This window comes from Kogia breviceps, chromosome 11, assembly GCF_026419965.1.
Source record: "Kogia breviceps isolate mKogBre1 chromosome 11, mKogBre1 haplotype 1, whole genome shotgun sequence".
In the NCBI taxonomy this organism is placed as follows: domain Eukaryota; kingdom Metazoa; phylum Chordata; class Mammalia; order Artiodactyla; family Physeteridae; genus Kogia; species Kogia breviceps.
The window spans coordinates 14,320,231-14,345,497 of NC_081320.1; the positions used below are offsets into that span (position 1 = coordinate 14,320,231).

At 51.1% G+C, this 25,267-nt stretch overlaps 3 protein-coding genes and 1 non-coding gene across 13 annotated transcripts in view; 1 reads left to right on the top strand and 3 right to left on the bottom strand.

Annotated features, from left to right (window-relative positions):
* ELMOD3 (ELMO domain containing 3) overlaps positions 1-3,806 on the bottom strand; it is a 28,573-nt gene extending 24,767 nt beyond the window's left edge. For 2 of the 8 annotated variants that reach the window (XM_067007298.1, XM_067007294.1), the window contains exons 1-3: positions 3,549-3,806; positions 2,592-2,760; positions 1,191-1,476 (exon numbers count right to left, since the gene is read on the bottom strand). In XM_067007298.1, coding sequence (XP_066863399.1) covers positions 1,191-1,244 — 54 coding nt within the window. In that variant the 5' untranslated portion in view covers positions 1,245-1,476; positions 2,592-2,760; positions 3,549-3,806. Of the gene's footprint in view, positions 1-1,190; positions 1,477-2,579; positions 2,761-3,548 lie in introns of all 8 variants that reach the window. The other 6 variants (XM_067007296.1, XM_067007292.1, XM_067007297.1 and 3 more) reach the window with 5 other exon arrangements.
* TRNAQ-UUG (transfer RNA glutamine (anticodon UUG)) lies at positions 2,174-2,246 on the bottom strand. Its single transcript has one exon. It is a non-coding gene; the product is annotated as a tRNA-Gln (tRNA).
* Positions 3,807-3,875: 69 nt separating the features above from the next.
* Positions 3,876-15,602, top strand: RETSAT (retinol saturase). Of its 2 annotated transcripts, XM_059079558.2 has the most exons (11): positions 3,876-4,156; positions 6,398-6,580; positions 6,906-7,147; positions 7,990-8,191; positions 8,772-8,969; positions 10,784-10,903; positions 12,604-12,742; positions 12,982-13,091; positions 13,173-13,339; positions 13,537-13,696; positions 13,965-15,602. In XM_059079558.2, exons 1-11 carry the CDS (start codon positions 3,988-3,990, stop codon positions 14,102-14,104), a joined length of 1,830 nt encoding a protein of 609 aa, XP_058935541.1. In that variant the 5' UTR covers positions 3,876-3,987; the 3' UTR covers positions 14,105-15,602. The 2 variants fall into 2 exon arrangements, with proteins under 2 accessions (XP_058935541.1, XP_066863408.1); XM_067007307.1 differs by lacking the exon at positions 6,398-6,580.
* On the bottom strand, positions 15,596-24,989 carry TGOLN2 (trans-golgi network protein 2). Of its 2 annotated transcripts, none has more exons than XM_067007308.1 (4): positions 24,920-24,989; positions 23,641-24,689; positions 21,606-21,689; positions 15,596-15,992 (listed from the first exon to the last, which is right to left on the bottom strand). In XM_067007308.1, the coding sequence occupies exons 1-4, from the start codon at positions 24,963-24,965 to the stop codon at positions 15,957-15,959; spliced, it is 1,215 nt and encodes a 404-aa protein (XP_066863409.1). In that variant the 5' UTR covers positions 24,966-24,989; the 3' UTR covers positions 15,596-15,956. The 2 variants fall into 2 exon arrangements, with proteins under 2 accessions (XP_066863409.1, XP_066863410.1); XM_067007309.1 differs by lacking the exon at positions 15,596-15,992 and adding an exon at positions 16,105-20,358.
* Positions 24,990-25,267: the final 278 nt, after the last annotated feature.

Sequence of the window (25,267 nt, forward strand, 5' to 3'; positions counted from 1 at the left end):
ACAACTGGCCTCACGATGCCTAAGCACTATTGTCTCCCATTTTGATCCAATGAACATATTCGCTGCAGTTCCTCTCACCTCCAGCCCTTGGGTCATGTGGTTTTCCTCCAGAATCCACCCCCACCTCCACCTTCTCAGTGTTTTCTGGTCCCTTCAAGATCAGTTCCACCTCCTCGGGGAGGCCGACCTTACCAACTGGGGCTACAATGGTCCCTCACGTCTCTAAGTCCTATAGCCCCTCTGTATGTGGCACAAGGGCCTCTGCAAAAGATCCGTCTCCCCAGTCAGACTCTGCTGCTTTGAGTGCAGGGACCTCCTCATATACTTGTTTTATATTTCTTAGACCGTCTGCACAGCACTAGGCTCAAGATCCATTCTCAAAAATATCGTGCCGAACAGCTCCCTGGAGAAGTCTGTGTGCTCAGGACTCATTGCATCCTTCCTTTCCCTCTCCGATTCAGTCCCCTCTAGTGTCCAAAGATGGATGTTCTCTCGAAGAACAGTTCACCTATCTCAGAACAGTGACAAAAACCTCCCTGGACTCCCAAAGCACAGGCTTTGTCCCCATTCTGGCCACTGAATCCCACAGGCTCCATTTAAGACTATTTCCGGGCAAGGTAGTGAAAAAGGTAAGGAATGCAGGGTAAGCCACCAGGCTTCCACAAAGACACAGCACACTGGGGGACTTCCCTGGTGGTCCGGTGGGTAAGACTCTGCGCTCCCAATGCAGGGAGCCTGGGTTCGATCCCTGGTCAGGGAACTAGATCCTGCATGCCGCAACTAAGACCCAGTGCAGCCGAAAAGAAAAAAAAAAGACATAGCACATTGAATTAGGGGTCCTGATGATAATCAGGGCCAAAACATGCATTGGAGAGAGAAAGGGCCAGTAAGGTAAACAACCCAAATTGATGAAATACACATTTCTTGGGGGATTCTGCCTGAAATTCTCCTCCCACCCAAGCAAATCCTGACCAAAATCCCATAGCCCACTTAGAAAATAAGCTGTCAGGAAAGCAATTGACCCAGAAGTGACTAGAAGCTTCTTGTAAGAGAACAAAGAGAATTATAGTGAGGATTTTTCCTACACATTTCTAAAGCTCCACATCCTCTTGATGTATGCTCTACCTTATTACTATTAACAACATAACCCAAACCAACACCTTCTTTCCCAAACAGAGGTGCTTGCTTACCTGTCCATCTCTTAATTCTTTCTCATCTTGGAAAGAGCAAGAGTTTTCATTCATGACTCAAAATCATTTGTTCAAGTGAACTCTGTCCTTGGGCTCAGAAAGGAGTTTAATAAGGTCTGAAATTAGAAGCTCCGAGGAGAGCCCTAGATCTGACTGTTCTACCTTTGCCTTCCTTCTTGGCAATCATTTAGACTTAGAACAAGAAAACAGTCCCTGTGTGCCATCACCAGGGTGTAGGTTTCTGTGAGTCCTGAAAGAAGTCCCTGAGGTCTCTGGAGCATCAGCCCTGAAAAAAAAAAAAAAAAAAAAAAAATTAAAGAATAAAACTGGTTTCATCATTCAGTTATGCCTCTGTTAAGAACTGACTTTAAAAATCTTCAAGCAGCTGTAAACATATTCTGAATAAACAGGCTTCTTTAGCCAAATGCCTGCCTCTTACTATCCATGTCACTGGATGGATAGAAGGGATCCCTGCAGGAGTCCGAGGGCTGGTCCATCAGTACCCAGGAGGCAACACAACTGTAAGTGGTGGGGATCTGTTTTTGACGATGAAGTTACTGAGATCTGGGGCAGCATCTCAAAGGGGTGAGGCTGATTTAGAGTGACACGTTGGTGCATGGTCTTAGCTGAAGTGCTCAGGCTTTGCTTAGGTCTCAGACGCTGGTTGGGCCTAATACCAGATTCGGTTCCTACAACGGTAGAAACTCAAAATGCAACACTGTGCCTACCCTTCCTCAGTTAGCACCAATATTGTACATGTGGCAGCTGCCTAGCCAGTCTGGCTAGCTCTGAGCCCTTCCTCCCATGAGTCCACCTTAGGAAGAGGGCTGGACAGGTCCACACCTCATCATGGGGGAAGTGGACACCATGGATGTCTGCCACAACAAGAATCTGGATAATTACGCAGATAAGTGGCAGTCATACCTCACAAACTTGGGTGACTTTTTTTTTTTTGGCACGCTGCACGGCTTGCAGGATCTTAGTTCCCTGAGCGGGGGTTGAACCCAGGCCCTTGGCAGCAAAAGCGTGAAGTCCTAACCACTGGACCATCAGGGAATTCCCCAGACTTGGTTGACTAAGGAAGGAGGGTGGCACTGCTCTGAGGTCAGCCATCCAGCGAATATGATCTGGATTCCCTACAAACCGGCTGCCAGTAACAAGATGAACTCTTTGTCAGGGGGCAGGACGCACTGACTGATTCCTAACACCAAGAGCAGGAACACCTCCCAACTCTAGGGCTAGACATTTGGCTCACTGTAATTGAGGGGAAGGGCAGTGTTCCTCAGTCATGGCTCCTCAGGAACTAGCTCTCTCTGGGGTCTCAGCATCTGTCTCCCTTTCCTTTCCCTCCTCCTTGACCTCCATGACAGCATGTGACCAAACACTCACACACTGGCCAACCTTGCAAAGGTGACAGGCAAGTATGGTGACAGCAATCTCAGGAAGGCTCTTCTGTTACTGGGCTTGAAATGTATCAAGCAGCGTAGATGCATGACCAGCTTTACATGCCGGCTAGCGCCTCAGTTCTGGCTGCAGCCCTGCTGGGGTCTTCAATAGGGACAGTTACTATCTGTAACAGAGAAAGAAAAGAGCAGAAACTGTCAAGCAAGCAAGTACTCGAAGTCACAAAGTCACTCCTACCAATATTAGGCAAGTTCCTCATAGCTGGGCCTGAAAAAATGGCCTTCCTATAAAGATGGATCCTTTCCAAATTCAGTATTTATGGTGCGCCCACTTTACTTTTTTAATTAAAAAAATTTTTTTAATTGAAGTAGAGTTGATTTTCAATGTCACGTTAGTTTCAGGTGTACAGCACAGTAATTCAATTATATATGTAATATATATCTGAATATAGATATTCTTTTTCGGATAGTTTCCCATTACAGGTTATTACAAGATATTAAATATTCCCTGTGCTATACAGTAGGTCCTTGTTTATTTCTATGGTGCACCCACTTTAAGCAATGAGCTACATTAAGGGGAATGATTTTAAGTTTAAGCTTGCTGGAGCTTAAATTAAGCTTGCTGGAGCTGAATAGGTATTTAATCTAGAAAGTGGGTCCACACCTTAAATACAAATGCGCACACAGGTATGTCAGTTCTTTCACCGGCCTTGTCGCTGGGGCCTCCCCGGCCCTTCCAGCCCCGACCAGGCCTCCGCCGCAGGCATCACCATCCCAGGGGGGCGCCGCGGCCAAAACTACTGGCCAGTTTGGGGTCACAAATCCCGGTGGTCGCCGGCTGCGATGCACGGCGCGTATGTTAACAGAGATCTCAGTCCATCGAGACACCCAGCCAGAGAGAGTGGGGACTCCGGACAGAAACTTTCTCGGTGGGGAAAACAGGAAAGCAACTTGCCTCAGGTCATCCAGCGAGACCAAAACCGAGGTCTCCGGTCTGCCAGTAGGGAGTCTCTCTCTGTTCTGCAACTCTCAGTCTAGTCTCAGGCTTGTCTCGCCCCAGGGCGACCATTTCCACCCCACATTCCTTCTCCTCGGACCCCCGGGGCTCGCCGGCTGAGCCCCGGAGTTCCCAGAGCTTTCGCAATTGGGTTGTCTCAGCCCCTCCGGGCCTCCTCCGCGCATGCGCACGGCCCTCCGCCGCCGCCAGAGACGTGAGTACGACAAGCCGCGAGGGTCAATCTCCTCCGGAGACTTGGCTTCTGGCCAAAAAGGGCCTGGCTGAGCAGTGGCCAAAGTTGGTTCTGTCTTCCGGGTGCGAGGATAAACTAACTGGGCAAAGCCGCGGCTTCAGAGCCCGAGCGCAGTCGGAGCGGACGGGTTCAGACGCCAGCGCGATGTGGCTGTTGCTGCTGCCGCTGGCTGCGCTGCTGCTGGCCGTCCTCGGCAAAGTTTGCAAGGGATTGTTTTCTGGCAGCTCCCCGAACCCCTTCTCCGAGGATGTCAAGCGGCCACCCGCGCCCCTGGTGACCGACAACGAGGCCAGGAAGAAGGTTCTCAAGCAAGGTGAGCGGGAGGGACCCCGGGGTCCGAGGCTGCGCCCGGGCATCCTCGCGGGTTAGCGTTCCCCAGATGCAGAATGATGGGAGGGTTTCTTCGCACGTGGAGGCACCAGCTTTAGAGTCCGCCACTGGCGAGAGCCTTGGTCCCCGCAGGCTCGGGGAGTCGTGGCCACACGGGCGCGGGCTTCGTCCTCGGCGAGCCAAGTTTTTGGCATAGCCACGCTCAGGCCCTGCCACTTAGTATAGCGGTGGCTAACCGGATAAGCAAGAGGAGACCTTTCCCCTACTTTGCTTTAAGACCTTAACGTTTTCACTTATCTTCCCCATGGGTTCAGGGACTTGGGAGAGCTGCACAGAAACTTTATAGGAAATTGCATTTGGCCCATCAAGTGATTTGACTGGTTATGCCTGCTCCCATCTCTTGTGGTTGAAACGAGGCTCAACAGGGTGCCTCAGACTCAGAGCTGCTCTTCCATTTACCTGCACTGTCATCTTTAAAAAGTATTTGCGAGTTTCTAATAAGGTTTAAAGAAAGAGTTCTACTGCTTAAAAAAGAAAAAAAAAAAAGGTTAACCTGTTGATATCCGAGATCTCTCTCACCTGTTCACTTGTAAATTTTAGTATTCTGTGCAACACGTCTTGCTACACAGTTGGAGACAGTATTGTTCGAAGTGGAAGGCCTATTAGTTTGAACTTCTGAGATCAGAGTTTTAATTGGACTCTCACTAATTTGCTGTGCAAGTCACTCCATTTATCTGGATTGGTCTAAAAATGAGATGACTAGTTTAACTGTTTTTCAAACCAGGTTGTGATCTCTTAGTGGGTCATGAAATCAATTTAATGGGTTGCAACTAACATTTTAAATGGCAGTAGAATGGAAAATATCAGAGTGCATAATACATGGTTCTGGTAAGTATTGTGAAACTTCTGTTTCAGGTATTTATATTATATACTAACATATGTTCTGGGATGTGAATATGAAATATATTTTTCACTTTAGGTCTTTTTTTTTTTTTTTTGCGGTACGCGGGCCTCTCACTGCTGTGGCCTCTCCCGTTGCGGAGCACAGGCTCCGGACGCGCAGGCTCAGCGGCCATGGCTCACGGGCCCAGCCGCTCCGCGGCATGTGGCATCTTCCCAGACCAGGGCACGAACCCTCGTCCCCTGCATCGGCAGGCGGACTCTCAACCACTGCGCCACCAGGGAAGCCCACACTATATAGGTCTTTTTAAAAACGTTTGAAAAGTTGAAAGTTTACTGAGTTCCCTAGCAGCTTGAAAAATTCCAAATGTCAGTTCTTCAGGAGTGATCTTTTTTTAAAAAAATAAATTTATTTATGGCTGTGTTAGGTCTTCGTTGTGGTGGCTTCTCTTATGGAGCACGGCCTCTAGATGTGCGGGTTTCAGTAGTTGTGGCACGTGGGCTCAGTAGTTGTGGCTTTTGGGCGCAAGAGAGTAGGCTCATACTTGTGGTGCATGGGCTTGGTTGCTCCGCAGCATGTGGGATCTTCCAGGACCAGGGCTTGAACCCGCGTCTCCTGCATTGGCAGGTGGATTCTTAACCCCTGCGCCACCAGGGAAGTCCCTTTAGGAGTGATCTTGAAAGAACAGATCTTGTGTAGGAAGTGCCCATACAGCACCACGGGCTGTCCAGTTTTGTCTTGTTTAGGTGCTTCCTCCTCAACCCCACCTCCCCGATTTCTCAGAGCATCTCTGTCCTGCCTCTGCATCAGGATGTTGAAGAACCATCATCTGACTGGGCTGCTCCACTGCTAACTGCAGACCCTGCATTTTCCAAAGATAACCTTCTTGTGAATGGACCGGTCCATGAGCCAGCAGCCTGCACTAGCCCCCGTCCCCCTCCTTGTTTTCTTTCTTCCCTAGCTTGCTCTCTGTCTGCACTTAGGTTTCTCAGCCTGTATTGCAGCATTGTTTTGTTCCTGTGATAGTTTGTGGATTTTTTACTTTCTTTGCAAGTAGGAAGAATCCCCAGCTACATAGTGGCTTTCCTCAGATCAGTTCAGATCAAACCAAATCACTTTGTTTAACCCGCCTAGCTGGTCCTGAATATTCCCCAGGTAAAATGTTTGAGACGTTTTAGTCAGGAGCTCCTTGCCAAACTGCTCTAGAGTCTTCTGGCGTTGTACAAGCTAGAGAATTCTGCCTTGGTTTCCACATCACTGCTGTTTCACTGCCCCGCCCCCCCCCCCAGAAGCCCCCACCTCTATCTCCTCCGTCTGCTGCAGCTTTCTCAGCCAGCCGAGTGCCAGAGAAGCTGGATGTGGTGGTGATAGGCAGTGGCTTTGGGGGCCTGGCGGCAGCTGCAATCCTAACCAAAGCTGGCAAGCGAGTTCTGGTGCTGGAACAACATACCAAGGCAGGAGGCTGTTGTCATACCTTTGGACAGGATGGCCTTGAATTTGACACGGGTAAGGCTTCTTTGGAAAAGGGCTGGGAGCAGGAGGTTTGGAGCAGCCATGGTGGGCGATCCTGGGCATTTCTGTGATTTTGGAGGCCCCGTCTTCTCCCTGGGCACCACTCTCCTTGTCTGACAGCTGTACCCGCTGGCAGCTGAACTGGGCAGGGATTTGGTGGTTTCTGCTGCAACTCCCCTCTACAGAAAGGGTGGGTACCCCCTCTGGGCACAGCCTCAGCCCTGCAGGACAACCTCTTTCACCTTGCTTCCTTGTTGGAGCTTTTCCAGGGCTCAATCCCCATATCCCTATGACACTTTGTTTTTCTGTCTCCCAACAGGAATCCATTATATCGGGCGCATGCAGGAGGGCAGCTTTGGCCGTTTTATCTTGGACCAGATCACTGAGGGGCAGTTGGACTGGGCCCCCACGGCCTCTCCCTTTGACATCATGGTGCTAGAAGGGCCCAGTGGCCGGAAGGAGTTTCCCATGTACAGTGGGGAGAAAGCCTACATACAGGGCCTCAAGGAGAAGTTTCCCCAGGAGGAAGCTGCCATCGACAAGTATGTAAGGCTGGTTAAGGTAACACGGACATGCTGAGGACCCCCTGCTTATTTCCAGCAAGGCTGACTTTCCTCATTAGTGGAGTGACGGGTAAGGGAGGCAGGAATGAGGAACAGGCCTGTCTGTCTGGAACTCAGCCTCCAACTGGAGTTGGCCTCTGTGCCCGGGTGGGCCCTCTGTCTCTGGAGCCTGGGCTCCGCAGCTGCCACTCTCACTCTGGCCTCCGGGGGGGCGCTCAGCTCTCCTCCCTGACCACGCTGGCCTCCCTGTGGTCATATCACCACTCTTTTTCACTTCATCTGATTGGGATTCTTCAAAAGGAATTTGGGCTGGAAACTGAGAAGCAAAAAAGGACTCACCTGAGGGTAGGATGGGAAAAATTCACAGAGTTTGGAGTTTTTTGGTTTTTTGTTTATAAATTTATTTACTTTTTTATACTTGGCTGCTTTGGGTCTTCATTGCTGCATGCCGGCTTTCTCTAGTTGCGGCGAGTTGGGGCTACTCATTGCTGTGCGCGGGCTTCTCCTTGCAGTGGCTTCTCTCGTTGCGGAGCACGGGCTCTATGCAAGTGGGCTTCAGTAGCTGTGGCATGCGGGCTCAGTAGTTGTGGCGCCCGGGCTTAGTTGCTCCATGGCATGTGGGATCTTCCCAGACCAGGGATCGAACCCGTGTTCCCTGCACTGGCAGGTGGATTCTTAACCACTTTGCCACCAGGGAAGTCCCTAGTACAGAGTTTTAAAATCCAAATTCAGCCAAGTTCAGCCAGGGCTACGTGTTGCTGGGCCCTCGGGCTATGCAGGCTGTTGGAAAGGCGAGTCAGGAGATGAGACCTGTTCCTCCCTGCTCGTTCCCTTCCCCAGGTGGTATCCAGAGGAGTCATTCATGCCATCTTGTTGAAGATCCTCCCGCTGCCCATGGTTCAGGCCCTCAACAAGTGTGGGCTGCTCACCCGTTTCTCTCCGTTCCTCCATGCATCCACCCAGAGCCTGGCCGAGGTCCTGCGGGAGCTGCCAGCCTCCCCGGAGCTCCAGGCCGTACTCAGCTACATCTTTCCCACTTATGGTGGGTACTGGCCTTGGGCCCCAGGCAGCTCCTGGCTCTCAGTTTTTCTTCCTGAGCCTGCTTGGCTGACCGAAGTGGAACAGCACACACCCCAGGCCCTCTGGAGCTTATGGAGGAGATGTCTGTCCGCCTCCCTACTGGACACACTGATAAAAATTCCCTTCACCCACGCGCTGGATGACTTTCCTTTCCAACCAACACTGTCCTCCCTGGCAGCATGACAGTTTGCAGGGAAGATTTTCCCACTGGCCCCAAGACCTGTAAGGTTCCCCGTTCCCCACATTTGGATGTTAACAGGCCCTCTGGCTGCCCTGAGCCCTGGGGATCGCTTGGATCCTGGGATGCATAGCCTCAGGCTGTGTGTTTTCTTTCTTTCTTTTTTTTTTTTTTTTTGGCCATGCCTCACGGCTTATGGGATCTTAGTTCCCCAACCAGGGATTGAACCCGGGCCCCCGGCAGTGAAAGCACCGAGTCCTAACCCACTGGACCACCAGGGAATTCCCAAAGGCTGCGTGTTTTCCGATGGGAACCCGTATTCCTTTCTGAACGAAGGTACCGCTGCCCCTCCTTCTTTTTGTAGGTGTGACCGCCAGCCACACCACCTTTGCCATGCATGCTCTGCTGGTTGACCACTACATAAAAGGGGCCTTTTATCCCCGAGGGGGTTCCAGCGAAATCGCTTTCCACACCATCCCTGTGATTCAGCGGGCCGGGGGTGCTGTCTTGACGAGGGCCCCTGTGCAGAGCATCTTGCTGGACTCAGCTGGGAAAGCCTGCGGTAAGAGCCCTGCATCGTCTTCACAGTCCCTGGCCGGGGTGGGAGAGACCTGGGGTCTCTGGGTGCAGAGCAAAGAAAGCACTGAGGGCAGAAGGTGTAGAAGAACTGACCTCCAAGTGTGGGGTTAAAGGCTGCAATCTGCCCCAGGCTGGGGCTGCCCGGGGATAGCGACTGGCCTGGAAGCAAAAAGGACACAGGAGGCTTCCCTGGTGGCTTAGTGGTTGAGAGTCCGCCTGCCGATGCAGGGGACATGGGTTCGTGCCCCGGTCCGGGAAGATCCCGCATGCCGCCGAGTGGCTGGGCCCGTGAGCCATGGCCGCTGAGCCTGCGCGTCCGGAGCCTGTGCTCCGCGACGGGAGAGGCCACAGCAGTGAGAGGCCCGCGTACCACAAAAAAAAAAAAAAAAAGTTATCTGGTCATCTAGGACCTCCTGAGTGTAGGGGCTGTGTCTTTCTAATCTTTATGTCTATAGAATTTAGCCCATAACAGAGCCCAGTAACTGTTTGTTCAGTGACTGATGGAGTGAGTACGTAACCTGGGTGCTTGTAGGGTGGTGTGGAGGCCAGCAGGGTGCCCTGCCTTCAATCTGTAAATGGCAGAGTGGGATCCACACTCTACCCCGGCTCAGGTGTTTGCTCTCTCCTGCACAGAGAGTCAAAATCGCACCGTGGATGAACTCTGTGAGGAGAGGCTCTATGCAAGGGAGGACTCTGGTAAACAGAACAGGCGATCCAGGCTGCGGGTGCTTCAGAAGCATCAGCTAAGGGGGCAGAGAGAGGCCTGGGGAAAATAGAGCTGGTGTGACAGTAAATTCACCAGAGGGGTCTTTCAAGGAGGAGGTGGTGAGTGGGTAGCCCAGGGCACGCAAAAATCAAGGGAGAAAAGGCCGTCAGCGGTCTCCAAGGGCGTATGTGTAAAAGAGACTGGGAAGTTCCCGGTGGCGAGAGAGGGGTGGCTGTCCGAAGTGTGAGACTTTCTCTCACGTTCATGAGCAAGTTCTCCTTCTATCCGTCAGGGGCTCTGTGAACCAAGGTGGGTTTATCAGTTCAATTAAATTCAGTGGCGGATATATTTATTTGTGTTTTTCACGTGCTAGGTGATAACAGATAAGTAAATCCTAATCTCTAACTCAAGAAGTTTCCAGTCTCACAGGGAAGATGACTGTGATATAACTGAAGTGCCGCATAGAGGCAGGCACCGAGGATGGAGGTGACACAGAGGATGGTGGAACAGGGAAGGCCTGAGCTGAGTATTTTTAGGCATCTGAAAATATTAGGTTGAATCCTAAGAGACTGCCACATTTATAGGTTAAAAAGCTGGTTGACTATCAGCTATTTCATACAGTCCTACCTAATAGTTTAGTGAGAATGGCCAGAGATGAGGCTGGACGCACGAAAGGGACCACATCAGGGAAGGCTGAGACGAGCCCTTGGAGTTGAAGTAGAGGTTGAGGTGTCATTGGAGGATTTTAAAAAGAGCACGTTGGAACGGGAGCTCTGGCAGCTGTGAAGAAGGGTCTGGGATTCCAGTGAAGGCCTTCAGCCCATATGGGCTCTTTCGGGGTTCGTGTGAAGGTTGGTGGGTTGCTCAAGAGAAGAAAGAGCGCCCACGCAGGGTGGGGAGAGAGGGAGGAAGCCAGTGCGGGGACCGTGAGCCAAGAGGGCAGTGCTTCACGATGGTTCCCTCACTTTGCAGTTTGGCCTGGGGCCTGCCCTCTCGGGGTCAGTGTGGGAGAGGTCTGGGGGGTGGGGAATAGGGACCTTTCTCATCCTCCTGGAGCTTACAGAACCTCAGCCAGGCTCTTGTGCCTGCAGGTGTCACTGTGAAGAAGGGTCAGGAGCTGGTGAACATCTATTGCCCCATCGTGATCTCCAACGCAGGATTATTCAACACCTATGAGTACTTGTTGCCAGAGAAGGCCCGCTGTCTGCCAGGTAAACGACTGGGCTGCGTCACTGTCCTCCAAGTGCCCCAGGCCTGCCCTCTGCAACCAGCTGGCTCAGCCTGGCTGATGCTTCCCCCAGCGTTGGCGCTGCCCTTTGACCCTCCATAGGCAGAGAAGGTGAGCACACCGGTTTCTAACATCCGTTCCCAGCAGGCCTCTGTTTAGGGGGTGGGATCGACTTCCTTTGTATCACATCCTCCCCAAAGACCCTTTGGTCCTTATCTCTCGTTTCATTCTTGGCATATGTACTCCCTTTCCCCTTATCACCTCAACCATGTTTCCCTTTCCTCTTTCAAGTCTCCAGTCCTAGTTGCCCATTTCCAGTTTCCCTAGATCTTAGATCATCTCTCTGATGGTCAGTGATGGTGGGTTGAGTCCTAAAGGAACGTTTCTTGGATTTTCACTGAGTTTGCCCTATGAATCCTGCTTCCTTCCTTAATTTCTCACTTATTTTGAGTGGGGAAGCCTGATCTGACATTGTTGGTAAGGGAAGCTAAGGCTGGCGTGGAGAAGAAGGTCTTGATAATATTGTTATGGGCCTTATTTTCCTGCCTCTTTAGGAAGCAGCTCCGTATTGGTGCTGAGGCTGCAGGAGTATCCTCTGCTCCTTGAGCCCTGAACTCAAACTAAGCCTCAGTCTAGTCATCTCCACTGATAGGCCGTGTCCAAATATAAAAGCCTGTTTTTGTCCTTGCCTTGATCCTCAGCCACTGGGTAGAGAGCTCGTCATCCTAATGTGTTTTTTTTGGTTTTTAAATTTATTTATTTTTATTTATTTATTTTTGGCTGTGTTGGGTCTTCGTTGCTGTGCGAGGGCTTTCTCTAGTTGCGGCGAGCGGGGGCCACTCTTCATCGCGGTGCGCGGGCCTCTCACTGTCGCGGCCTCTCTTGTTGCAGAGCACAGGCTCCAGACGCGCAGGCTCAGTAGTTGTGGCTCACGGGCCCAGTTGCCCCGTGGCATGTGGGATCTTCCCAGACCAGGGCTCGAACCCGTGTCCCCTGCATTGGCAGGCAGATTCTCAACCACTGCGCCTCCAGGGAAGCCCTCGTCATCCTAATGTTGATGGCTGGGGAAACAGAGGCACACAGGCGAATAACTGCCCAAGGCCACCCAGCTGGAGGTGGCCAAGCTGAGAGGAGAAGGCTGGTTTGTCTGACTCCTAAGCCTGGGCTGCTGGCCCCCTCTGGGCTGCGAAGCCTGGGGCTTCCAGAGAGAAGGCCTCACTCGAAGGGGCAGGAGAGCAGGTCGGCCCACAAGGAACAGAGTGGCTGAGCCAGGGTTAGGTGGGACGTCACCGTTTGGAAGTGTAGCTGGCAGCTCCCGATGTGATCGAGGGGAGGAGGCCGCTGGCTGGGAGGGGAAGCCAAGGCTTACAACAAATACTGTTCCTAGCCCTGGTCTTCGTAGTGCAGAGCCCCGTCATCCGCTCATAGCTGAGACATTAAGGGGACCATGGGAGGCAGCGAGCGGCTCAGAGAGCCGGGCATCACTCACTGCTCCTCAAGGCGCTCAGAGCAGACGTCTGAGGCCGTGGCCTTCACAGGCAGGAGACCGAAGAGCAGGCCCCTGCCAGGTCGAGTTGTCCAAACGTCTGAGGCTGCAGAGGATGTGAGCGGGCGTCCGCAGGCTCCCGGGGCAGGGGCCGCGGTCGGTGGCCTTGTTCACGCGGCCCTGCCGCCTCTCCGCAGGTGTGAAGCGGCAACTGGGGATGGTGCGGCCCGGCTTGAGCATGTTCTCTGTCTTCATCTGCCTCCGGGGCACCAAGAAGGACCTGGGGCTGCCGTCTACCAACTACTACATGTATTTTGACACAGACGTGGACACGGCGTAAGGCGTGGGTGTGCGTGTGTGTGTGGGGATGGTGTCCTCCCCTGATGCTGGGGGAGAAGCAGCAGGGTGCAGGATGGGAGGAAATGGGCAAGAATCTACTCCCGAAGGGCTTTTCCCTACCTGGACTGTGCCTTGGCTTCATCCCCTCGGCGGTCCCTGGAGGTGACCTGCCCTCGGGGTGGTGCTGGTGGCTGCGGGGAACAAGGCCGGGACCGACAGCCCCTCTCCTCCCCCAGGATGGAGCACTACCTCTCTCTGCCTGCGGACAAGGCTGTGGAGCACGTGCCCGTTCTCTTCATTGCTTTCCCGTCGGCCAAGGATCCGTCGTGGGAGGACCGGTTTTCAGGTGGGGCTTGAGGTTCTGGGGGCGGGGCTCGGGCGGGGCAGGGGCAGGGGCAGCGGTAGTGACCCGGCCCTGCGCCCCCAGGCCGCTCCACAGGGGTCGTGCTGGTACCCACCTCCTATGAGTGGTTCGAGGAGTGGCGAGACGAGCCCCAGGGAAAGCGGAGCAGCGGCTACGAGACCCTCAAGAGCTCCTTTGTTGAAGCCGCTCTGTCGGTCATCCTGAAGCTGTTCCCACAGCTGGAGGGGAAGGTAGGAGGGCAGACTCCTGTGGCTGGTGCATCTCTGCCCTTTCTTTGGGGCAGGGCAACGAGGCCCGGGCTGACGGAGCTCCAGGAAAGGATAGGGAGCCCGTGCCGGCCGGCAGCTGTCGTGCAGGGGCAGGAAAGGAGGTGAGAGGCTCACAAGGTCCCACTCCCACTCTTTGGCTGCCTCGTTTGCCTCCTCAGGTGGACAGTGTGACTGGAGGGTCCCCGTTGACCAGTCAGTTCTACCTGGCAGCTCCCCGGGGGGCCTGCTACGGGGCTGACCACGACCTGGGCCGCCTGCATCCTGGTGCGATGGCCTCCATGAGGGCCCAGAGCCCCATCCCCAACCTCTACCTGACAGGTACGCCGACTGCCGCATTTTGCCAGGACCTGAGACCCTGGGCTTCCCTGTCACCCAGAGTCCTCCGTTCTTGTCCTCAGATCCTGCTGCCCCCCCGCAGCCTCCCACACCCTGAGCTGGGCTGCCTCGGCAGCTGTGGACCCTGGTCCTGGTCCTGGTCTGAAGCCATCTCTGGGTGGCCCTGGCCCAGGGGCCCTTGTCCATCCCTGTCCCCCACTTCGGGGGGGTGGGGCAGCAGTGCCCACGGGCCTCTGCTTTTGTCTCCTAGGCCAGGATGTCTTCACCTGTGGGTTGATGGGAGCCCTGCAAGGGGCCCTGCTGTGCAGCAGCGCCATCCTGAAGCGGAACCTGTACTCAGATCTTCAGAAGCTTGGCTCAAGGGTCCAGGCACAGAAGAAGAAGAATTAGTTTGGTCAGGGATGAGTCAGAGGAAATTTGTCCAATGCTCTGGCACAGCCCCTGACTTACCCATGTCTTTCTGCATTAGCTCCTCGATCACGTAAACCACTCGTTTTTGATTTCTGAATAAGAGGTCCGACACACAAGTGTAGCATAGATGGCGCTTTTTTTTTTTTTTTTGGCTCTGCTGCACGGCATGTGGGATCTTACCCCGACCAGGGATTGAAGTCCGTGCCCTCTGCAGTGGGAGTGCAGAGTCTTAACCACTGGACCGTCAGGGAAGACCCTAGATGGTGGTTCTTAAACTGAAGCTCTTCCAGCCAGGCAGGTGGTGATCTTCCATACCTTTTATAACATGCTGTCTCTACGAAAGGCCCAGCATGGGCTACTGACTTGGGTGACTTTAATGGTTCATCAAGCAGCGCCCTATCCCACACCCACACCTCCTAACTCTGAGCCATCAAACCAAACATTCTTTTGTCAGGTGGCTAGAACCCGTGAGAGAGAGTGTGTGTCGGCTGAAGCAGGGTGGTGCCATTGGACCGAGGCTTCTCCTCCCATTCCCCCTTAGTGCCTTTTCGCGGGAGTTCTACGCGGTGGAGAGAGGGTGCCTGACGAGCATGGTTTGGGTTGTAGTTCCATAGGTTCAGAGGCTCCAGATCCCATTTTTCTGGTTCCACTGGCTTTCAGCGGGTGGGGAAACGCCTGTGATAGGGTCCACGTGGACGTGGGGGCAGGGGGCTGACAGGACGCGTTAGTCAGCGAGGTGTATGTTACAGGACGTCCAGTGCGCATGCAGCCAGGGCCTAGGCTTGTCTTCCTTATGATCGGGGTTAAATTGGGTTCTCACCATGCCAGCCACCAAGATACCCTCCCAGACCTCAGGGCCTGAGCCTCAAGACACACAGCGAGACGGGGGCGTTCGCAGTCAGGGCAGGGGCCTGGAAAGACAACTTCACTGGGGTTGATGCAGGTGGAGAGAGCTTTCAAGCCAAGGGTACAGCAAAGGACAAGCCCTGAGAGGTAACGAGTGTATTACGACAAGAAGCCCAGCTACTCCCAACCTAGGACAAGGGCTGCCTGGTGAGGAGGAGGCGCGAGGCTGGCAGTCAGCCAATCAGAACATGGAAAATTACAGAACGTGTGCAAAACCTGGGAATGCGTTTCCTGTGTATTGGTACTTACATGGGGATCGGGTGGGAAGGTGAGTGAAGGCTAAAGGTTAAAAAAAAAAAAACGACCTTCCACTTAACGTTAGGCCTTATTTTAATCAATTTCAATACAGTACTAATAAATTTATTAAGGGGGATTAAGAGGTACAATCTAATCAATAATACGGAAATAACTTTGTATGGTGACAGATGGTTACTAGACTTACTGTGATCAATTTGTAATGTATACAAAATGTCGAATCACTATGTTGTATACCTGAAACTAATATAATGTTGTATATCGACAGCTTTTTCAAGAAAAGGAGAAAAATTAAATTTAATGATTTTAGAGCTTTAACATTTGAAATTTATTTTGGTTTCTGTGCAGAGATACACAACTACGTGATGACGGCATTCATAAAAGCTAGGTAAAACATTATATGTGGAAAAAAACTTGTCATTAGACTAAAGAGGCTTTTTTTTTTTTTTTTTTTTTTTTTTAAATTTATTTGGCTGTGCCGGGTCTTAGTTGCAACATGCAGGATCTTCATTGCCTCGTGTGGGACCTTTAGTTGCGGCATGCTGGATCTTTTTAGTTGTGGCACGTGGGACCTTCAGTTGCGGCACGTGAACTCTTAGTTGCGGCATGTGGGATCTAGTTCCCTAACCAGGGATCGAACCCAGGCCCCCTGCATTGGGAGCGCGGAGCCTTAGCCACCGGACCACCAGGGAAGTTCCCAAATAAGCTTTAAAGAAATAAAATTAAGTGATTATCGTTAAGTTACAAGGTGGAAATACAAAACATTGCAAAACAGTAGTATCCTGCTAATTGGGTAAACAAAAAAAGAAGGGAAACGATTTCAACAATCAACCATTTATTGAACATGTTAAGACTTCTAATTAAAGGGATATCGAAAAGTGTGGGGAAGCTGACTTTGTTGGCAGCTTGAAACACTATACAGCTCAGACCCAATGCCTTTACAGAGGAGTTTCTAGATTGGGATATTTAGGAAATTCACACGTGACTTAAGAAAACTGAGGTGAGATTCAGCTTTGGTTCTGGATGTACGGTTCAATTACACTTTAGAGTCTCTTCCCAGGATTCTTTCTTAAGCAAGGAAATGCCAAACGCAACTGTCCCAGCACGAGTTTTTAGAAAACAGCTGGCAGAAGTACAGGGTCTGGTGTATGGCATACTCTCTTCCCTGTTCAAATGATTCAGAACATGTGCAAAGCGTGCTAGTTTTCATCACACGTGCAGCATTACATAACAAGTTACCCTGCAAAAATGAGGGGCAGGCTTTTGAATTAAATGACATGAAATGGGAGAAGAAAATGAGAATCATTATGGGGAATTTTAGAGGTTTAGAGTTCTGTCACCAAAAGTTTCACTGAAAGCCATTATGTGAAAAGAAATGTCAGTGTGTACATGGCTAGTTGTCAGGTCTTTCTGAGTTATCTTAGCCTTTCTAGGTAGACTAGCCTTCCACTCCCACAGAGTCCAGAGGTGGACTCTTCAAATAATTCTGAAGCAAAGATTCCTCCAAATAGAAACCACCCTGCGACCAAAAACGGGCCAGGAAAGGAAGCACAGAGCCGTCTGGATAGGGCACCTCTCTTGCCCGCCCCCCTGCCCCCACCAGCTGGAGAGATCCTCCCCTCCCCCACCAGCCCACCCTCATCTGCACAATCTCTAGGCAAACATGCTTCAAAGAGTCTATCTTCAAAAAGACCACTACCCAGAAAACAACTTTTCCTTTGTTGTGGGATATTCTTTCAGTGCAATTTCTGAAGTGAAACGTAAATTCTATTGTACTCTTTCACACAAGAAACCATGCTTCTCAGAGGCTCAAAAAGTGAAGCTCTGCGGACTTTACAACAATACTTATGCGTCCACTTGGTGCCAACCCTCTTCGTGCCTGAAACCAACCTTTCTTTCTGCTCTCCTCCTGACCAGCAATATCCATCAATGAGGGACGGCAACCAGTAGCCAGAGAGAGCCGTGTGAGAGACCTCAGTTAAGTCACAGCCAGGTGTCCTGAACAAAGAACATGTCTCCTTTGCAAGAAGAAACTGAACTCAAGTCCCCGGGGACTGTCCCGTGTTAGGCAGATACGCGGATGGCGCCCTGGGTGCTCCTGGAAGGAGCTTCATTTTCTTGGGGAGACCAGACAGAGATGGCAGATACCGGCTGCCCTGTTTTGCTCAAGTTCCAAAATGTGTGAGTGGCATTATCAGGAGCTATTACAGTAAAATGGAAAGAGCCAATCACGCGGGGCAGGGGAGTCAGGAAGGTGCACGGGCAAACGTGAGCTGGGCCCTGAAGAAACAGGTTTTGGGGAGGCAAGGGAGAGAAGAGAAGGTGGGGGGACACGCCCTAACTGGAAAACAGCCACCGGAAGCCAGGGACTGGAGGACGCGGCAAGGACGAAAAGGCACAGAGGCCTGGATGGGCCCGACAAGAGCGACCTTTGGCCCAGCGAGGACGCAGGGAAAGACGGGCGGGACAGTGCCGGCCTGCGGAGTCCTGAACGCCACAGTCCACGAACTTGATTCTCGAAGCCACGAGACAGACGCTTCAGATCACGGGGCAAGTACTCTGGAAAGATCACTCTGGTCTCTTCACATACACAAAAAATGGACAGGAGACCAACTGAGGTGGCTCTTGGAAAAAAAAAAAAAAAATCTAGGAGAGAAGTGGAGTGGGTGGCGGTGTGGGGCAACAAGGAAAATGGAAAGACTGTAGCTGGAGATGGTTTCCTAAAAATGGATAGGACTTTCGTGGCAAGACATAAAAACGGCACAAGTCTGCAGTCTGGAGGTGAGATGATTAAAGAGATTGGGCAGTTGAGAGGGGCAGCTTAATGGGTAGAAGAGAGAAAATCCGTTTCAGTGACAACAGGATGACCAAGCTGAAAGATTCAGCACACGGCAGGACTGGGTTCTTTGGGAACCTAGGCCAAGGGTAAAAACCTGGGAGTCACTCACTCAGAGGATAAAGAGTGGATGAGTTTCTAAGGAGACAAAGGAAAAGACAAAGACCTGTCTTTGAGGGCCTTCTCCTCCACCAGCACAGGATAAGACAAAGGAGTTCTCAGAAGCCAGGGCAGCGAGACCAAAAGAGGGGGAATTCGATTTGATGGTCTTACATGTCCAATTCTATCAGGGACAAGACTAAGCTTTGAGAACAAGCCACTGGATTTGGTGATCTGAACCTCTGGGAAACATCATTAGCAGGAAGACAAGGACCGAAGTGACTTTGTAAAGGTTATGAGGAAGATGAATGGCAAGGGAATGGAAGCAACACTTTTTGGAGAAGCTGAACAGCAGAATGGCCCACAAGTAGGATGGATGGGAGCAGGGGAATCTGGGCGTGCACGAGGATGAAAGGAAAGGGGCTACTGGAGACAGGAAGAAAGAGAAAACATCAGAGGGGAGGAAGAAAGGCAGGGAAAGGGGAGACAGAAAAGGGAATAAATAACCATGGTCTTAGGGGAAGGTGCCAAGAACAGTCCTCATTCCTTACCTCTTCAGATGTTACCTGCAGAGAATGAAAGTCTCAACTCAAAGTCACGGGCTGTTTTAAGCGAGGTGGAAGATACCATGACAAACAGGAAGGCCCCTTCTTCCGCCAGACTTCTTCAACGGCCTACAATTCATCCTATTCCTCTCACTTCCCACATTCTTTGCATTTCCCTGAGATCAGCTATTCTTTCAGTTTTGTTTTGTTTTTTTGGGTTTTTTTTTCCCAGAAACAACTCTCTTGAGGCTCTTGATAATAGGGTAGCACAACTAGAACAGATTTAAATAAAACAATAATCTGATCCAAAACACTACCCTCAGTTACCTCAGGGGAACTCTCTGAGTTTCTTTCTTTTTTTTTTTTTTTAAATATTTATTCATTTATTTGGCTGCACTGGGTCTTAGTTGCAGAATGCGGGATCTAGTTCCCTGACCAGGGATCAAACCCGGGCCCTCTGCATTGGGAGCACGGAGTCTTAACCACTGGACCACCAGGGAAGTCCCCCAAGTTTCTTAAATTTTAATAACCCCTGACAAGGGACAGAAGGAGAATTTTTACTAATTAGCCTTGGCGTTCTATATCAGATAAGAGGACCATTAACTAGATTCAGGTAAAGGAGGGAGTATAGTCAGTTTGTAAATATAAGTCTATTTTAGGCAACAAAGGCAAAATAGAGTTTGTGGGAAACCTGTTTCATAAAAGCCCTTCGAAATTTTCATACCCAAACCAAACAGTCCTTGCCTTCTTGCCCAAAGCATGAACTCACCCTACTTCAGAAAGTTTCTGTAATGACGATGAGTAGGGATGAACACAATGTTTCAATCACCGTAACTGTGATTTTTAAAACACGTGTGATGGGCACAGTGGCTTTACAGCTTTCCTCCCAGAAGCCCCAAGTTCAGTTTTCTGCTCAGTACAACTAAATGCAAGTGGCTTCACTTCGTCTTAAACAATATGAAAATGTCAGAAGGACGTGAAGCGCTTGCACTAGGCAGGCTGGACTCACAGGCAATAAAGCATGTTTTTCAGCTGCTGTTTTCGTTTGCTGCTGAAGCCTTTGAAGAGAATCGTGTTCAAAGGAGCCCTCTGCCCATCAGCATTCACCACCTTCTACATCTTTTGTAGGGCACATCCCCCCAAAGGGAGAGGCCTTGGTAGAAACGGACCACAACCTGTAGTCTTCTCCTAGGTCCACAAAGGTAAGTAGTGGCAAGTGCAATGCTGTTTTCAAGGACTAACTGTACGACAGGGCCAAGACCCAAGGGAGGGCAGTCAGCAGCAGTCACCTGCCCAGGGCTGAGATCTCCCTTTGGTCACAGCTGGGCACACCCACATGCTTCCCTACTCACACTCAGGGGGACAGGCTGGAAGACACCAGCATAAATAACGGGAACACGGGAGGACAAGTTCGCCAAAGTGCAGGTGCAAAAACCAAAGCAATCCCCCCTGCCTCTGCCAGCCCCGACTTGCCACCAAACCCTAGAGGAGGGGGTGTGTCTCTTAGGTCACAGTAGTTTTCTCTTCATTTTTCTTGATTTAGAAACAAATCAGCAGGGAGGACAAGGTTCTCAAGAACAGAAAAATCAAATCTGAAACAAGAGCAACACAATCTATTGGTAACATTCATCTTTTTCCAGAGGAATATACCTCACTGCTATGATTTTGGGGTGGGAGGTGGGGGTAAGATCTTATAGGAGTTGCAGTTCAGGAGAAAAATTCAAAATTAAGACAAACTGACCCTCCACCATACAAACAGCAACTGATAAAATAAAAGCACATAAGATTATTTTAAAAGTCAGTTTGAAATAAAACATACACTAGAAAGACACATACTTGGTGGAGGGCGTATGGGAATCTTGGCATCTACTTTGCACTATCCTATATTGTTTTGAATTGTTTACATGCACATTTATTTTTAATCAGAAAAAAATTATAACAAAGGGGAAAAGAAATCCTTAAAGTCAATTATTTGGGAAGGTTCTAGGCCAGAGTTATATCGTGCAGCTGACCTACTGGGCTAGCTAACAAAGAGATTCTGAGCTGTGTGGCTTATTTTGTAACTGGTACGCGGACTGTGTTCCCCGTGGGAAGTTGGGCACCAACTACTCTTTACCAATGTCCTGGCTGTGGCTCCACAGAGGGAGGGAGGGCACATGCTGGCAGCAAGGCAGTGTGTCACCATGCAGGCAGGCTGCCTTTGGGGTGGAAGGAGGGCTTTGCTTTCTGGCAGAGGCCTGGGCTGGCCGCACTCAGGAAGTCTATTTGCAGGGCTGATCTAGGGAGCTGCAAGCTCCCAGATCCTACATTTCTGGATTTGTTGGCTTTCAGGATGTGTAGTCTAGTGCTTTATGACCCAGAGTGTGGTTCCAGCAGCCTGTGGTATCATCTGGAAACTCCCTAGAAATGAAGAAGCATAGGCTCACCCCATACAGAGTTTGCTTTTTTTAAAATCACAATTCCTAGGGTGAGTCATATGCCTATGAAAATTTGTGAAGCGCTGATGGAGTGTGAAAAGTACAGGCCGGGAGCCAAGGGAATTGCCCTCAGGTCCTGATTTTGCCAGGAACTTGTAGTGGGAGCTTAGGGGAAAAAATAATAATGTTTCTGGGCCTGAGCTTCCTCATCTGTTGAAGGAAGAAGCTGTTGCAGAGGCCTTGAGAATCTCTTCTAGCTTGAACATCGCAGACATGTTCATATGGATGTCTATATGTTGTGGTCTGAAAAGGGCGGGGCAATGGCAACAGCAACCCCAGAATCAGCTGCTGCTGCCGCCACGCCAAACACAAGCCCACTGCTGGGCCCATCTGAGACTGCATATCCCTCCTTCCTTCCTTACCTTTTGGTCCAAACGCTGGTAGTCACTGGCCTTTGGCCGCCGTGAAACTTTGGATCTTTTTCCTTCCAGGATGAAAGCAATAATCTGGGGAAAGGAACAAGACAGCGATTAACAAGTGACTCTCTTATGACATATTTCAGTCTCTGAAATCAGAGGTAATCACCTGGTGGCCCATTTATTAATGACCCTGACAGTAAAAAGAGCAGGACATCCACAAAAAGGCCCTATTGGGCTTCTCGGGTGACGCAGTGGTTGAGAGTCCGCCTGCTGATGCAGGGGACGCGGGTTCGTGCCCCGGTCTGGGAGGATCCCATATGCCGTGGTACGGCTGGACCCGTGAGCCATGGCCGCTAAGCCTGCATGTCCGGAGCCTGTGCTCCGCGATGGGAGAGGCCACAGCAGTGAGAGGCCCGCGTAAAAAAATTTTTTTAAAAAAAGGCCCTATTAACAATTATAAGGAGGACAGGGCCTAGTTACATCAGAATCCTTTACACTGGGCTTCCCTGGTGGCGCAGTGGTTGAGAGTCCGCCTGCCGATGCAGGGGACGCGGGTTTGTGCCCCGGTCCGGGAGGATCCCACATGCCGCGGAGCGGCTGGGCCCGCGAGCCATGGCCGCTGAGCCTGCGCGTCCGGAGCCTGTGCTCCGCAGCGGGAGAGGCCACAAGAGTGAGAGGCCCGCGTACCGCAAAAAGAAAAAAAAAAGAATCCTTTACACTGCTAAACAGGAAATGACAGATGCAGGAGGGCTCTTGAGGGCTCTTCTGGGCTCTAGCTTGTGGTGGTCTGTATGATTTACTCAAGCGCACTTGGTGAAAAGAACCGCCTACTCCTCCCCAACTTAGCCTCCTCCAGGCTGAGCCATCCGCCCTCCTTTTATTTTCATATTAAGCAATAATTAACTTGCAGATAAGATAATTATCTTATCTGCAAATATACTCTTTCACCCCACACTTTGTTTCATCTTAACTTTACCACTTTCATTTCATACCTAAAGTTACTCTCCATGAGCAGCACTTCGATGTAGAATAAAGAATGTACCACTTTTTTTTTTTTTGTGGCCGTGTTGTGAGGCATGCAGGATCTTAGTTCCCTGACCAGGGATCAAACCCGTGCCCCCTGCAGTGAAAGTGAGGAGCCTTAAGCACTGGACTTCCAGGGAATTCCCAGGAATATACCACTTTTACTAAATGTCTTCCCTCATTTCTCACAGCCCTAGGCCTTATGGCTATCATGAATTGAATCCTTCAATTTTAACCAGCCTACAGAAACAACTAAATTCTTAGGGCTCAATAAGAAATGAAATCATTTTGGGAAAAGAATCTGAAAATCAATATATATACATATAACTGAATCACTTTGCTGTACACCTGAAACTAACACGACATTGTAAATCAACTACACTTCAATTAAAAAAAAAAGGAATGCAATCATTTTGTCCTTAGAGTGGTTACTGAGCAACGCAACAAACCCTGCTGAAGTAAAAGATGAGTGTATCCATGCAATTTCTGGCCTCGCGTCTAATCAGAAACTCAACTGACTGCAGAATAGATTCCCTGGGCTGTCTGCTGTTGGTGTTAAAGACTATGTAACCATTCTTTCTGCCACTAAACATGGAAAACAAAAGCTTGGGAAAGGAAGCTACAAATAATAAGACAGGAAGCACTGTCTTTTTGAGAGGGGAAACAGGAAGATAAGGGCTCTAACTACTTACAGACGGTCAGGTACTCAGGTCCTCTCAGGCTGTGACGGAGTCTAAGTTCCAAGATTACGGGAGGAGACCCTAATTTGGGTCAGAACATAATAACGTCCTAAACTTGGTACCTGATGCAACAGCAGAGGCACTCAGAGGAAACAGACATGAAAATATATGATTTCGAAAAGAAGAATAAAGAACCCTAGCAGGGTCTCAGAAAAAAATGAAGTTTGGTTTTAAATTCCTCGTGCTTACAGGCAGATGAGTGATGGATACCCACACACCAAGCTTTCAGCGTGGAGGAAATCCCATCCCTCCTCTTAAAGCAACTCTTGACTTACCTTCCGCTTATTGTGGTAGGCAATATAGAGGACAGCAACGAGAATGGCTGCTGTCACCAGATATGCAAAGAAGTGGCTGCTCTCTGCACTGGAACTTCCAAGATTATCCTTATAAAGGTCATCCTTCTCCCTACTCCAGGTATTCAAAACTGTGCTTTCACGGTTCTCACTGGAGGCAGGGCCAGGCATTTCTTTCTCGTCTTTGGGTGGTGCACCCTCTTCAGGCTCTGTATCCCCTTCCTCAGTCTCCTTGGGCTCCTCATCTTCAGGTGCTTCTAAAGACTTACCTTCTCCCTCCTGCTGGGTAGAAGAGGGGTCAGAGTCTAGCAATGCTTTTTCCCCAGATTCAGTTCTGGAAGGCTGCAGAGCTTTGTCAGCTAGTGTGTTTAAATCAGGCTTGGTGGGCTCCTTGTTATCAGAAGAGGGGCTGGAGACTGACTTGGTGGACTGCTCTCTGGAGGAATTGCCAAGGCCGTCATTCTTGTGGTGCCGCTCGTGTTCCGAACTGCCAGGGACGGCTTTCACGGCGAGCCGCTCGGGTTCCGAATTGCCAGGGACGGCTTTCACGGCGAGCCGCTCGGATTCCGAACTGCCAGGGACGGCTTTCACGGCGAGCCGCTCGGGTTCCGAACTGCCAGGGACGGCTTTCACGGCGAGCCGCTCGGATTCCGAACTGCCAGGGACGGCTTTCACGGCGAGCCGCTCGGATTCCGAATTGCCAGGGACGGCTTTCACGGCGAGCCGCTCGGATTCCGAACTGCCAGGGACGGTTTTCACGGCGAGCCGGTCGGGTTCCGAACCGCCAGGGACGACGTTCACGGTGTGCCGCTCGGGTTCCGAACTGCCAGGGACGGTTTTCACGGCGAGCCGGTCGGGTTCCGAACTGCCAGGGACGGCTTTCGTGGTATTCTGATTCAGAGAGGGTCTGTCACTGTGTTCCTGATCAGGCTGCGGGCTCGAGATGTGCTGCCTGGAGTCTCCTGTAGAAGCCGGACCTCTCCTCGGAGCGAGTGCTAAGGCGACTGTCGCAGAAGTGGACTGCATGGAGCCTGAAACAGAGAAACCGTCTGGCTGAGAGGCAGGCGGGGAGAAAGGAATCCTCAGAACTTTGCAACGGGCAAACAGGGGAAGGGGGTGATGGCGAGCGGAGGGGGTGGCGAGGGTCGGGCAGGGATGAAGTGAGGTCAGGTGGCGACCGGCCACGGTGAGTATGGTGGGCCTGGGGGCGAGAGTGGGATTAGTGGAGGCAGGTCGAGGATTGGGGGTGGGGGGGGTTTACCCGCCGCTGCGAGGCTCAGCAAGACGAACACAACCCGTAGGCTCATCCTGCACAGAACGCGCTTCCGCCCTCTACTGCTCTCGCGAGATCAGCGCGCGGGCTCAGCGCCTATGCCCCACCCCTTCCTGCGTGCGTCTCCTGCAGCCACACCCTGGCGGGGGGCGGGGCTTGTGAAAAGTCGCGGCTCTGTGTGGTTCAGCTCATCTCTCCGTGAGGTGACTTCTTTTCTTGGTGTCGGCGCCGTGCTGTCCCCTGTGGAAGGCGTATCCACCTTTTTCTGGTTTCTTTGCTACATAGCAGCCGCTACAGACCGTTATTCCCCCCTTTTCTTCTTTGCCCTCGTACTTA